The sequence below is a fragment of the Leptinotarsa decemlineata genome, unplaced genomic scaffold, assembly GCF_025532065.1.
Source record: "Leptinotarsa decemlineata unplaced genomic scaffold, Ldec_3_MD MMD2_tig00002974_RagTag_RagTag, whole genome shotgun sequence".
NCBI classification, from domain to species: domain Eukaryota; kingdom Metazoa; phylum Arthropoda; class Insecta; order Coleoptera; family Chrysomelidae; genus Leptinotarsa; species Leptinotarsa decemlineata.
The window spans coordinates 10,384,651-10,399,489 of NW_027412578.1; the positions used below are offsets into that span (position 1 = coordinate 10,384,651).

The following is a 14,839-nucleotide window of genomic DNA, read 5'->3' on the forward strand; positions in this document are numbered from 1 at the left end:
AGCAATGGCTTGAAAAGTGTTAAGATGACTCCGCTCCATTAGAAACATTGTTGACTTCAATCGTGGTCGAAGAGACACCGATGATGCAGAATGCAGGGGACGTCCAGATGATGCAGTAACATCAGAAAGAAACCACAAAATCGTTTTGAATGATCGAAAAGTGAAGTTGCGTGAGTTAGCTGACATTGTGAAGATATCAAAAGAACGTGTTGGCGTTATATTGCATGATAATTTGACTATGACAAAAACTACATGAATTGAACTTCGAATTGTTCCCACATCCCACGTGTTCGCCAGATTTGGCTCCCAGCGACTACTGGCTGTTCGTAGATCTCAAAAAAATTCTCACCGGTAAAAAATTACGCTCGAATGAAGGGGTTATTGCCGAAATTGAGGTCTATTTTTTTACAAAATAGTATTGACATGTTAAAGCGGCGACGGAATGATTGTGTGTTTTTTGATGGAGATTACGTTGATGAATAATGCTAATTTTGAACAAAAAAAACGCGTTTCCTTTCTTAGGCCGGGGCATTTTAGCCCATTTGTTAAATGCCTCAAAATGGGACAATCATGGTTGATTTTGTCAGAAGTCTGAGGTTCCACTACCAATGACAGGTTCTGAACGTTAAGGTTACGGAGATATCTACATCGATAGAAACGGAGGGGTATCACATTATGAAAGAACAACTTCAAAATCGATACTACTTAGATGGGGAAATGACATCAAAGTTTCCCAAGAAGGATGCTCCTCTAAAGCCGATTATCCGTTCTGAAAATTTTACCAGACGTTAGTCTGGTGGTTCCATATAGACTCCACCAGATGTACTCTACATGGAACCATCAGACTTACGTCTGGTGCTTCTATGTAGAGTGAGATTTAGTGTGTAAACGAAATCATTATACATTCATTGTGAATTTAATTATCTTCTAGTTCATTTCAATTGATTAATAATATTGTTAAAATATTTGCGAAGACATTGTTGGACTTTACTTATAAATGGAAACTCACCTTTACAAGCGGTGAATCCTCATGAATCAGTAACCCATCCTTCACAGTGGGTTGCGTCGTCAAAGTTTGCACAGTAGTATCCCTGTGCAACTGGATGTATTCTCTTGGTCTGTTCAGTAGCTCGAGAAACCGATCAGCGATTTTGTTCTTCCCCACACCTTGATTGCCGACCAGCAACAGATGGTACCCGAGTTGAAAATCCTGCAGCAACTTTTCCATCAACTTCAAGTGCTGTGGAACGTCGTAAAACAAAATATCCGGGACTTTGGTTAAATCTTTGGTCTTGTACACAGGAACAGCGATGCTGCCTATCGTCAATATACCGTCTTTGATTTCAGATTGGACTGGATTTTTGTCGTTGTTTTCACTCGGGGTTATTTTCACTTTCTCTAAAGTCTTCTCAAGGACTTGTCTGGTCAGAGACGGTAGAAATTTGATCATGAACGTTTCTTCAAGGGTGCCGTAAATGTTGTCGGTCGGGTAGCTCTTCATTCTGGCCGCTATGCGGATTAACTGTCTCGTGGACAAGTGGCCCGAGAGATTTTTCAATGTTGGATCCGGACTGCCTCTAAGAATGTGCGCTAACTCCACGATCTGCTGCATTGGTCTTGAGATATGACCGAACTACATGAAATGAATAAAAACTTAGGCGTTGGAAATATTAGGTTACAATTGTTTTTCGGAGTTAGCCATTTACACTCTACATAATGGAGAGTGTAATTATAATTTATGAAAAACGAGAGTTTCATTTTCTTTTTTTTTTTTAAACTAGAATTCAATAGACCAGGAGTATCATTTTGCGTCAATGAAGAAAACTTTTGGATTTGATTGAGTCATTATTTCTGATGATAGAAATCAACTGCTTCATATGGGAGTTTGAAAAATAATTGAACTTTTTGAAAGCTCCTGTAGTCCTTTTTAAAGATTTTCACGACTTTAAACAAACGTTCACCTTTTGGGTTACATAATGCTCCCCTCAATAATCCTCTATTTATAGACCTTGAAAGCAGTTGCAACCCTGAAGAATATGTTGTATAATCGAAATTCCAAAAGTGAAGCTCATGTTTCGACATTATTTCTGATGAAAGAAATCAAATGCTTCATATGGGAGTTTGAAAAATAATTGAACTTTTTGAAAGCTCCTGTAGTCCTTTTTAAAAATTTTCACGACTTTAAACGTTCACCTTTTGGGTTACATAATGCTCCCCTCAATAATCCTCTATTTATAGACCTTGAAAGCAGTTGCAACCCTGAAGACTATGTTGTATAATCGAAATTCCAAAAGTGAAGCTCATGTTTCGACAAAATGAGATAGAAGATATGAATTTGATATTGTATATGACAGAAAACGAAAATTAGGAGTTGATATTTCTGAGACCTGAATAATTCAAAATGCACATATTGCTTCATAAGTTAATGAATGTTTGTGTGAAATAATGTTGAGAACGCATTCTATGTGTTGATTTCCCTGAAAGTTTTTTCTTCAGAATTTGATTTTGAAGCTTCAGACCTTTCATGATACTCGTATTCAAATTTTTTTATTAACCCTAAGATGAGATGCCATGTTTTTCTGGACAACCATTGTTGGAAGATTCACCATTTAAAATGACAATTTAGGGTTGGAAGTTTGAAAAATCTGTAGATACTTGTGTGAGTTAAGGATTAACAAGGTTTTACCTTCAAACGTGCAATTCCTAATGAGGTGGTGCGACTGATTGAACGGAAGAACAAGAGAAAATCGAATGAAGTCATATTCATAACAATTGATATAAACAATATTTTTTCAACAGAAATTTGGAAACGTATTTTAATGTTAATTGGTATACTATAACATAGTAGACAGAATTAACCCTAATTATATTAACTACTGACTTATACAATCAATATGTCAATATGTCTTATGAAGATATTGAATGACCCACGAAGATATAAGTACTTTAATATCCAATAGACTCACGAGTAGATTGAAGACATCACTAAGCCGGACTTACCTTTGTGGTGATTATATGCAGTTCTTCTTGTTTGCTCAGAGTCCTCATTTCGTGGAAGACGAAAAGACTCAATACCTCCGGAGACATCCAGTTGCCCCCAGCAGATTGAAAATTCGGGGGTTCCCCTATAGCAACTATCCTGAAATCTGGATGAATTTCGAAAACGCCACTTTCGTGAAGTTGTTCTTTGGTCAATCCGAAGTGCTGCTGTAGAAATTTATAGCGGTTACTATCTATCAGCCTTGTACCGTCGTGCAGTTGGAGTTCTCGGTCGTGAACTAACCTAAAATATAAAACAAATAGTATACTAGTAGCTCGAGACAACATATTCTAATACTTTGCTGAACTACTTGGTGTTGGCACTTTTGAGTACAGGAAAGTATGATTGCCAGTGAAAAATAGACTTGAACATGTTGGATAACGAATCTTTATCTAGAACATGGAATATATCTATTGTGTTTGTACTTGAAACATTTCCATTTTTATTCAACTTTCAGAAGTTCTTCACATCTGGAAGTAATTTTGCAACTTGCCCTGATTTTGATTTACCTTCAAAAAAATCAACTTTTCCCTTCAGTAACAACTTGGTTTTGGCCTCACCTATGTAAAACGGTTAAGGTGCTCGGGTGGATTCTGTTGATACCATCTAACACGGCTATTTTTCCTTCTATAGCTGCACTAACAAGAGGAGAAAATTTCCAAATGGTATCTCCGTTGTCAAGGGTGGTTCTCTGTTGAATTAAATCTCTGGAGGTCATGTCTTGATATAAAACGATATTTTCCACTTCTCTACCTAAGAGTTCAGCTACCTACAGAAAAAATTGAATGAAATTCCCGACGTTCACCTTACTTATGGTCAGAATTATGTGTTGTGACTTTGTTTATACAGTTTTGCAATTTATTTTTCAATTGAGCCAAAGCAAGTTCATAAATTCAAAACACATTTCATAGAAACGGAGTTGGTAATAACGGTTGATTGAAGTTTTGCTAATCTCAAATAATTCGTTGATTGGTTTCAGTGGACGCACATGTTGAATGGATGCGGTTTCACCACCAAATGGTGGTGGTTTCATCACCAAATGGTGGTGGAACCGCGTGGGGTGATATCAGGGAGTTTGAAGAAGTTATATAACATGGAGAAGAATGCCTGGAACAATATGCAGCAATGACTCTCGTAACTGAATGTTTGAAAACTTGGCTCATTGATTTATATTTGTTTTAGCCTTTCTTCACGAATATGCGTAAGCATGATACTCTGTAACGACGACGACATCCATGGGATGGCATGTTGCAGAACCATCTTGAGTATAAGAAGGAATAGTTAATTTTACTTGAACTTGTTCTTCAAGGATAGCTTAGATGAGCAAAGTTTGAGATTTCTGTGGATCCCATAGTCAGCGTCTTCGTATGGACATGTTCCCATGATTACTTGTAGTCAGACTTGTTTTCGAAAGACAGTCGAGTGTCTGGTGTAAGATATTTGGAGAAAATTTGCTATGTCATGCTATTTGAACAGTCTTCAAATAATTCAGAACTATTCTCCAAGTTTCTATACGTTTTCTTCCTTTTATTCATTCTGGAAGATATCATCAATGCACTGATATGCTCTGTTATTTGTACTTGCTGCCAGAGTCAAAAAACGTTAAATTTAATATCGGCGTTTTACGACCCCAAAGAATTTTGAACTGAAATAGGTGAAAAAACATCGTATTCCTTACCTTATTAATTAACATGGTCTTTCCACAACCGCTTGTACCGATAATACAGACATCTCCGACGTTGAGACTTTGTGAAACGTTTTGCAAAAGTTCGTTTTGATATTTCGTTTCGACATAGCCATTACCACCATCAGCCGACTTGGATTTCAAGAAGTTAAATATTTTTTCTGTCAGAGAAGAGACTGTTGACTGCTGTTGAGGAGAAACTTCCAACTTGTTGAGGAGGTCTTCTAAATTCGTTACGCCATCTTTGAGGAATATTTTATAAGGATATAATCTGTAGATGATTTCATAAGGAGTAAGATGAGGATTTTGTTCCTGAAAGAGAAACAGTTTTTTCCACAACCGTGATCAGAAATTCATTCATTTCCTTCAACATTTGATGTTCCAAATATGAAATATAGGACAACAGAATGATTTTTCGTTCATTCGCTAATGAATGTTTATTAAATTCATACTCATTTAAATTTATTCTTACCAGTATCAAAGCTGCTAGTGGTAAATTGTCCAATGGAAAATCTGGTAAGCCTATCGATAGGCTTTCTTTGCTCAACAGTGCAAATGCACAAGCTATTATTTTTTCCAATTTGTCAGGGGATGCAGAAGGAGCCAGATTTCTCAATTCTTGGTACCATTCCTATAAAAAAAATGAAACTGAAAAAGAACCCTAGGCCCTAAGACTAATACTAGGACTTTAATTGCTATCATTTGTATACAGGCGATCTTCCAGCACCAACAATAGAAAAACTAAAAGCGAATAGGCTCTCTTATAGGAGTATTCAAAAACCGCGATACTTATTTCATTATACAAGCTTTCTCAAGCGTATTGGTGATCTGATGGGACAAGCATCTTGTCCGATACTTCGAAGTACACCAGTCAGGATGACAGTGTTGTATGTAAGTGACATTTTATATCGTAACTCTTTCATATATTATATTGTGTAGCGTCCCTATGAATGATATTTGTTTCAATTCCATAACGAATGTCTGTAGTACAAGCTGAATGCAAAAAAATGATTTTTGTGGTCTGTTTAATTTTTCTCAAAAAAAATTTTTTTTCACCATTTTGATATCCTCTCAGCGATTCGCTTTTTATCTCCTCAAAACTCGCCAAACACCTTCTTTTCATGAGTTTCTTGAATCTTGGGAACAAAAAAGTCGCAGGGGGTCAAATCTGGCGAATACGGAGGCTGAGGTATGATTACGGTGTTGTTCTTAGCCAAATAATTACGGAAAAGCAATCGCGAGTAAGCAGGTGCATTAACGTGATGCAAGTTGCAGTCGCAGACCCAGGACAGAGATATCAACCTACCTAGGAACCTATCCGACTGTATTTCGAGCGAAAATTTAGGCTACTGCATTGTGTACGGAGAGAATGGAAGAATCCAACCTCATACACAAGTCAATAAAAATATTCTCAGAGAGTCAAGCGGCTGTAGCAGATTATAGAATCTACTGTCTTGAACAAATTTATTTCCAAGAATATTTCACTAACCACAAACTAATTTATTTACAACACTTAGCAACTAACGCTTAATTTATTAATATCAAGCGGCTGTAAGAAATTGAAGAATTTACTGTCTTAAACAAATTTATTTCCAGCAATATTTCACTAATCACAAACTAACTGCACTGACGCCCCGCCTGTCGGATATAATCCAACGTCCTTCGTGGTATTAGCCAGGGGAGTGGTGGTTTTCTGATAGGCTTCAGTCCATTCAACCTACTGTGTAGGTATATTCGAAACTGGCTTAAACGTTTTAAGTTCATTTCTTTAGATTTGTTTACTGCCAGTCTTCAAGCATAGCTCACTGACTAATAAGAAACTAATTTATTTATAGCACTTAGCAACTAAAGCTTAATTCATTAATATCAAGCGGCTGTAACAAATTGAAGAATTTACTGTATTGAACAGATTTATTTCCAACAATATTTTACTAATCACAAACTAATTTATTTATTTACAACACTTAGCAACCAACGCTTAATTCATTTCCACTATTTGAATTTCTTGTTTAACCGCTCGATTCACTTTCTGAACTGCCCTCTTGGGTCAGGAAACCGGGCTTATATAATGTAACGGTTCTTTCTAGAAATCTGTAGTCGGTTCGGTGTTCAAAGTTTTACCGGCGGTTGCGGACTGCATTCTTTCGCGGTGATGTCATGAGGCTACTGACTCCATTGCAAAGGAAGGTGCTGCAAGCAGCTTCATCGAACCAGAACCAGTCATTGGCATCGCTTTAGGCTTTGCCAAACAAACATTGAACACCTGGATAGATTTATGGACTTCTGGCAGAATCTTCCAGGATTGGCTCACTCCAAGGCGTTTATTCACTTCGAAGCTAGATACAAAACAGTTGTTGGACTATAGTAGGGACAAACTACGATGTCTAATAGGCCTTCTCACAGGTCAGTGGCATTTGAATCACCATATGCAGATACTCGGACTGTCGGAAGACAGTGTGTATCGCCTCTGTTTGGAAAATAATGAAACAGCACAGCACATACTTTGTACCTGCCCCGCTGGAGACTGAATCAGGTTTTCAGAGTTCGGCAGAGCCGTGCTCTTACCATTTGACCTAAAAGACCACTCAGCATATGAACTAATCGGCTTTGTTAAGAAGCTGGGTTTATTTGGTTGAGTGTGAGTAGGTGTGAGCCACAATGAACCCTTGCGGGTTGCAGTGGAGGGTCGAACAGATCCACTCACTTTTGATCTAACCTAACCTAGTTCTTCCCGTCTACACGCACTGGCTAACTCAATAAATAATTGTTGCTCCCTGGAAATAACACAAATTGAGTTGATTATTTTACAATCGCAATATTTTGTTGAAATTGCTTTTAGCAGTAGACGTGTTTCATTATTTCCTTCCCTGATGAGATTGTTGATCTGCTCGCCGTTGAAAATTTCTGATTTCTTTTAACCAACGTTATTCCTCTTAAGAAATGCAATAACCTTTGAGGAAGTGGCTATCTTTATATTTTTCTTCAGTGAAATGGCACTTTTCAACGTAGATTACATACCTCACAAGGTAGTGGATTTGACAGTTTCAGATTTTTGCGCCAAATGAGCCACAATTACATCCGTTATTTCAACATCTTGACACGTGTTTCGATCACCAAATGGTCATCTTCAAGAGGAAGATCAAACTAATCATACTTACAATGCTATCCTTATTTTCATGTCAAATAGCTGTCAGTCATTATTTGCTACAATGGTTATCAACACCATGCCTACCAAGATTTTCATTTTCACAATGAGAACCATGATGTGATTCTTCCCGGCCTAGTACAGGAAGTACGTACTTCCCGGACTAGGCCGGAATAATGCTACTTTCTCAAAGAAAAAGCGTCCGGAAAGTGGGTACATTTCAGACAGTTGCCAAAAAATTGTTATTCAGTTCTATCTGAACAGCCTTCGACGTACTAAGACGTACATAGGAAAAAAAAAACTTATTGCCTATCTGAAGATTTCCGCTTCTTCCCGACATCTCGCTGACTATTTTATTGCGATATTTAGGCACCCTCACGTGAAAACTTCCCGTTAGGAAGTTTCTCAATTTGAGTTAAGTTGCCAAGTTGCGAATTAAAAATAGATCCGTGAAAGTTACATATACGGCGTATTAATTATTGTCTAACTTCTGAAATTAGACGAAATGTTCACGCAACTTCGCAATTTATTATGTAATATTCGCGAAAACTACTAAAGTTAGATTGATATTCTCTGAATATATTTTCGACACGATAATACAGCATCGAATTAAATTTACTGAAGAACGGAATCAGCAATACGAACGGAAAAAATCACGGGTGAATATATTCAGTTGGAATCATTACAACTAACTTACTGTCGCTGATATAGCAGAGTATGATGACGTGATCAGAAACACATTGCCATCTAATATTTGGGAGCATCCATTCGAAAACCTTTACGCACATACCCAACAAATGACAGTTTGATCTTCCTCCTGAAGATGATCACTTGGTGATCGAAACACCTGTCGAGGTGTTAAAATAACGGTTTGTTGTTGGGAAAAGACTCCAGTAATATTCATTACTACTCCAAAGGTTCCAATCAGTGTATCACAAGTAAATGACAGGTGTTGACTGTAACTTTCATCACTTTCTTAGGCGAAAGTAGATTTTGTTGATTTATTTAGACCAACTGGCGATCTTTTTTCTCTCGCTCGGTCGGCGAAATTAGGCAAATCATCCTCAGAACCACAGTAATCGGCAAACATAGAGGTTTCGATGTCATCATCAAAATCATTCTCTGAAGTTATACCAACAAGTTCGAAGGAGAGCATTTGATGTTCCGTAATCCCATAAATATTCACAAAACTTATGAATAAAATCTTGCTCACAGTGATTCAAATCAAGAACATTCGAAATAATATTTATCAAGTGAAACATATTTAATTAAGAAGAAAAACTCACAACAACCAACCTGAAAGAATCCTAATAACAAAAAATTAGTTTATTCATCACCAGATTCCAGATTGGTAAACCAATCTTTATAAAATCGGTCAAACTTACCTACATTAGCTTCCATTTATATTCTAGAAGCAATACTGTTTGTACATAAAAATAAAAATTACTATAATAGTGGCTCTAGGATTCACAATCATGACACCACACACAAAGACATCTAATAAAAATATATAACACTTTGCCTATAAATTGGAACGACCTTCATATAAAAGAATTGAAGTTCAATGTGAAAAATTCACTTGTCACCCAAGCTTTCTATAAGATTGATGAGGTATTCAATAATCAGTGGTCCTTAATATATGTATATGTGTGTGTATATGTGTGAATATATGTGTATGCATAAATATGTGTGCATATATGTGATTATATATATATATAAATATATATATATATATATATATATATATATATATATATGTGTGTGTGTGTATATATGTGTATATATGTATACGTGTATATATTTGTATTTATATTGTTAATGTTCATATGTGAGTCATAACTGTTGTATTGTGAGATTTTTTCTTGTGTACTGTATGTATATTTTTATATTTACTGCAGATATTTTGGAATGTAACAGAAATTTTGATTTGAGGTCAATAAAATTTCTTTCTTTCTTTCCTGCCTCATTTTTTTCGAGGCATTTACTTTATGATTTCAACGCCCAAGAAATAACACTCTTATTCTACAATCTACTCGTATATGCCGCAAACAGTTGAGAAGCAAACAGCGGGAACCTTCCAGCTCTAAACTATATTGTGATTGCCGAGTTTATCTGCTTGTATTCTTGTCTAGACAACAATAACTATTTTGACACTGAAGGCACCATAACAGTAAACAAATAATGAATGATACATATAATGATACAAATAATGAATGATACATAGCATACATCACAAGCGCGACGTATCACAACAACTCATCACAATTTATCTTCATAAACGTTGCCCAAAGAGTTATACTGAACTACAGATCATCAGACGCAATCGAAGTTCTGCAGGGTGTGTACCTCAAGGCTCAATATTGAGTCCGCTACTCTTCACTATTTATACTTTCTAACTCTGCAAACATCTTTAACATCCCATTACATGTGGATGATACCAAGTGTACCTTACGTTTGATGAAACAGATAATGTCCCTGCTTGGAAAGAGATTAATGAGGATCTAAGAAGTCTTGGTGATGCTTGCTTTACTTCTTGTGAAGAAAAGTGCCAACAACAATGGATCCTGAGCTTAGGAAACGTTAACGGTTCCCAGAAATTCTAGAAAGCTACGCGACATATTGGAAGAGGGTAGCAGTCGAATTTTGATTTAAGCAGTAAAGACGCTCTTTGATTAGTGGTTCAAACACATTCGCAATGAAGTATGAAAATTATGAAAAGTGGAATATGATTTACACAAACCAGGAGAAATGCAGAAGCAGCAAGCAAGTTGTATTACAAGACGAATCCAGAGATAAGACAACCTTTTAGAGACATTTTCGCAAGATTGCAACATAACCTAATTGATGGTGGTCAATTTTAGAAGAAAAGGTCTAAATTATATCAAATAGAGATAAGGAGTTGGAGAAAGTAGTCGTTTTGGGAGCTGTTGAAAATAATCCCAAAACGTCATCGCGAAAATATCAGCAGGTCTACCAAGAATTTACCATAGTAGAATAGAGTAGAGTAAATTCATTTGACCACTTTATATACAAAATATATTTATGGCAAGTCATATATACCATATACTATAGGTATACTATGTCAGACATTTAAAACGTGCAACGTCTCTAGATTGAAGTAATTAATTTTATAAATAAATAAAACTGGCATATCAAACTTCATTAAAATGATCACAGTGTCACATGAATGGTAATAAAATAAATATATCAATATAAAAAGGTCAACAAACATAAGAACAGGCTTTATCACAGCTTTACAATCTTGAATCATTTTTCAAGAACTATGAATTGACCAGCTACAGCAGCATATTCTTCGATTGCGTAGAAACAGTGGTTGAGAAGATATCTCTTGATATTATTTTTGGAATTTCTGAAATCCGAAGATTCAACTGAGGAATGGAGGCAGTTGTATAAATTCAAATTTGGGGAGTTTTATTAACTAACTGCTAACCTATGTCTTGTATTATACAATAAACATGCGGATCTTGTTGAATAATCATGATCGTTGTTTCTGAAACATCTCAATATTCTTGTGAATCTCCAACAACACAACCTAAATATACAGGGTGTAACTAAATAAGTGTAAAACATTTAAGGAGGTGATTCCTCATCGAAAAAAGATAGGATCTTTCATATAAAGAAATTTCATTGAAGCATCTCTTGTTATGATACAGTCCTTTAAAGGGGGTACACTAAAATTTGAATATTTTTTTTCTCAAGCACTAAAAAAGTTACAATATTGAAATTATCCTGACGTTTTGTACTACCAAAAAGACACTTAGCCAGAAATTTATTTGGTTTACCCCATGGTTGTAAAGGGTGGAAAACGCAACCCCTAAAACTTATTTCCAATGTAACTTTGTGTCTTATTATTTGTTTACCATTTAAACATTTATTTCCGATAGCCTGTTTGGAGTAAACCAAATAAATTACTGGCTAAGTGTCTCTTTGTTAGAACAAAACGTCAGGTTGATTTCAATATTGTAACTTTTTCAGTGCTTATGAAAAAAATTGTTATACACATTTTATGTACCCCCTTTAAGGGGCTGTATCTTAACAAGGGATGCTCCAATGAAGTTTCATCATATGAAAGATCTTATCTTTTTTTCGATGAGGAATCACCTCCTTAAATGTTTTACACTTATTCAGTTACACCCTGTATAATGTAGGAAGTGGCATGATTTCAAATTGAAAAAGAGGACGATAGTATTCCCTATATCCTACATTTGCCATAATTCTCATGATTCTTTTCTGACATCTGAAAATTGTGAGTGGGTTTTTTGTAATGCTCCCAATAACTACGTGGAATAGTGTCATCAAACCTACAGCATTTCTCAACTGTCTAAGAACAAGTAAAACACTAGACAGCTTACGAGTAGTTGTTTCAATATAGCTGCACCAACTGACTCTAGTATCAATACTGTTTCCTAGAGTACACTGGTGTTTGAGGATATCACAATATTCTGGGTTTTTTTATCGTTCAGTCTCAGTTTATTTGCTGTGAACCAAGTGTTTGCTAAGTTTTTACTTCTGTCCATCATTTGAGGTAAAATGGTATGTGATTTGTCTGAGCATATGTGTTGGTGAAATAAAGCTGCATAAGTCATTTATATGAATGATGAATAATAACGGGCCGAGGACAGAACCCCAAGGAACGCCATGACAAATTGGCTTTAAATCTGACCTGATATTGTTGACGTCGACGCACTGATTGATACCTATTTTGAAAATAAAACCTTACCAGATAAAGAGCAGTGCCTCTTATGCCATAACAACTCCATTTTTTGAATGAGGAATCGACAGAGTTCATCAACACAGACCAGGAGATTTTGAACGCCAGTGGTTCCCGGAGAGTTGTAACCAAGTGCTTGATTTATCGTTAAATTGTATTTGGGCAGACGAACCTTATCTGAGCAGTGCTGACATCTTCAACCACTACAATTCTTATACTTGGGCACAACAAAATCCTCATTCTATTGTGGAGCAGAGCAAAAATTGTTTTTTTTTTGCCAGGACTCGGTAAAATATGTGACATTAGGATACGAAAAAATCAAGAATCAAACCCTAACTTTATGCCCGGTAGGTTATTAACAAACGCTTGTTTACCAGATTTAACAATGCCATCAGAGCAAATAATTTTGTGTCAAATTCGACCTTTCAGGATTGATTAATGAGGACATGCCAATGTATTAACAATTCAAAATCAACTCAGAGGTAAACTCGAGACGTGAATGTCAAACTATCTAATGTCTAAGAAATCTTCCGTTACCGAACAAAATGTTCAACATTACTCATTCAACGTTTCAGACTAATTTCTGATAATTATATACAGCAACTCCCAGACGAAATTCAATCAACTCCCCCGCGCCCCCCCCGGCGTGTTTCCGCAGTAACCCCGAACTCGACCGCGCCGCTCGATCATAATCTTTCGATTACGTCTTACTTCAATCCAATTCAACGGAGCTGATATCGAAGGTGTTTCGTAAAAGCAATTCACACGAAGTCCTGATGAGAACTTCTATTGCCGCAGTCCATGCGATGTTTTTGCGAAAGTCTATTTAAGTTGAAAATATCCGTCTGCGATACGAAAATTCACTATTTCGAAAAGGGTTTAGAGCTGCAAAACGATCGATTGACCGTAAACTAGTAATGTTTATTTAAAAATATAGGATCTTTCATCAGGTGTTTCCTATCTTTAAATTTAAATAAAACAAAATGTGTGTAGGATATATTATCGAAATTTTTTATTCGATTGATAAACCTATTGGTTTGAAAGTGATTGACAATGTTTCATGATGTATTTCATTAGTTCGGACTTCCATTGTCTAATAATATATAAATTGATTTGAAATCCCTGAAAGAATCTGTAAAAAATAAAAAAATAAAGAGGTTATCTGAAAAAATAACAATTATATTAAACAAAAACACTGAAATTACAGTGAAACAAAATACAAGTAACAACTAAAAAATAAAAAAAATGAAATATTAACACGAAATGAAAATTAAAAAATTATTAACAAGAAATGAAAATTACAAATTGAAAGATTCCAAACCAAGTTAATTCACAATTTTCGATTGGTAGTATCCACAATCATCTTCGGGTGATAACTGGACTTATTCCTTCTTATTTATATGTCATTCAAGTGCTTTCTCCTATCCCCTATTCCCTCTCTACGTTTCATTGATTTTAGCGGAAGCTGACCGTTTGGCGGGAGTTGGTCGTGTTCCGCTTGATTAGAGGTTTCCATATGTTGCGTATCTCTACGATAGCTTGGCTAAATGCGTTGGTGGACAACATATATGCGGCTTCTTTGGATTTTCCCTTAAACCAGCCTGAGCCCACTTGATGTTATGTTGATGAGTCCAAACATGCTCTGCTATTCCTGATTTGCTGGTTTCTCCTCGCTGTGTGTGTTTCTTGTGCTCGGCAATGCGACCTTTCAATGGCCTCTTAGTTTCACCGATGAATGATTCACCGCACTCGCAGGGTATCCGGTAAATGCAATTCTTGGAATCGCAGTCCGCTTGGCGACCTGGTTTCGTGAGGCTGCTACGGATAGTGTTCCCAGATCTGGACCCAATGCTTCTTATCCTTTCCGACAATCCTTTGATGTAGGGAAGTACAAGTACTGGGTGTGGCGGCTTCTCTTCCTTGTGGAGCTCTTGCTGTCTTTTAGCTAAAGCCAGTTCTACCATCACTCTGGAGTAACCATTACGTTGAAGGTCATTTTTGATGAAGCCTAGTTCCTTTTCGAGACTTTCCTTTGTATTGCAGAGCCCGAAAGCACGGTCTAGTAGAGTCTTGATAATTTCTCTCTTAGTCGATTGATGGAGGTTGGATTTCTGGTTCAGATACTGCCCTGTGTTAGTGTCGGTTCTCTTCACTAATACGTCTAAGAATGGCAATTCGTTGTGGACTTTTTTCTCATTGTGAAATGGAAGGACCTACGTTGTTGATGTGCTTCAGGAA

General features: G+C 36.3%; 1 protein-coding gene across 2 annotated transcripts in view; it reads right to left on the minus strand.

The window, feature by feature from the left end:
- Positions 1-14,839, minus strand: part of c12.2 (von Willebrand factor A domain-containing protein c12.2) — a 47,258-nt gene that overhangs the window by 14,338 nt on the left and 18,081 nt on the right. For both annotated transcript variants that reach the window (XM_074177466.1, XM_074177467.1), the window contains exons 6-10: positions 5,197-5,355; positions 4,719-5,036; positions 3,601-3,809; positions 3,001-3,283; positions 1,010-1,633 (exon numbers count right to left, since the gene is read on the minus strand). In XM_074177466.1, the coding sequence (XP_074033567.1) occupies positions 1,010-1,633; positions 3,001-3,283; positions 3,601-3,809; positions 4,719-5,036; positions 5,197-5,355 (1,593 nt within the window). The remainder of the gene's footprint in view (positions 1-1,009; positions 1,634-3,000; positions 3,284-3,600; positions 3,810-4,718; positions 5,037-5,196; positions 5,356-14,839) is intronic.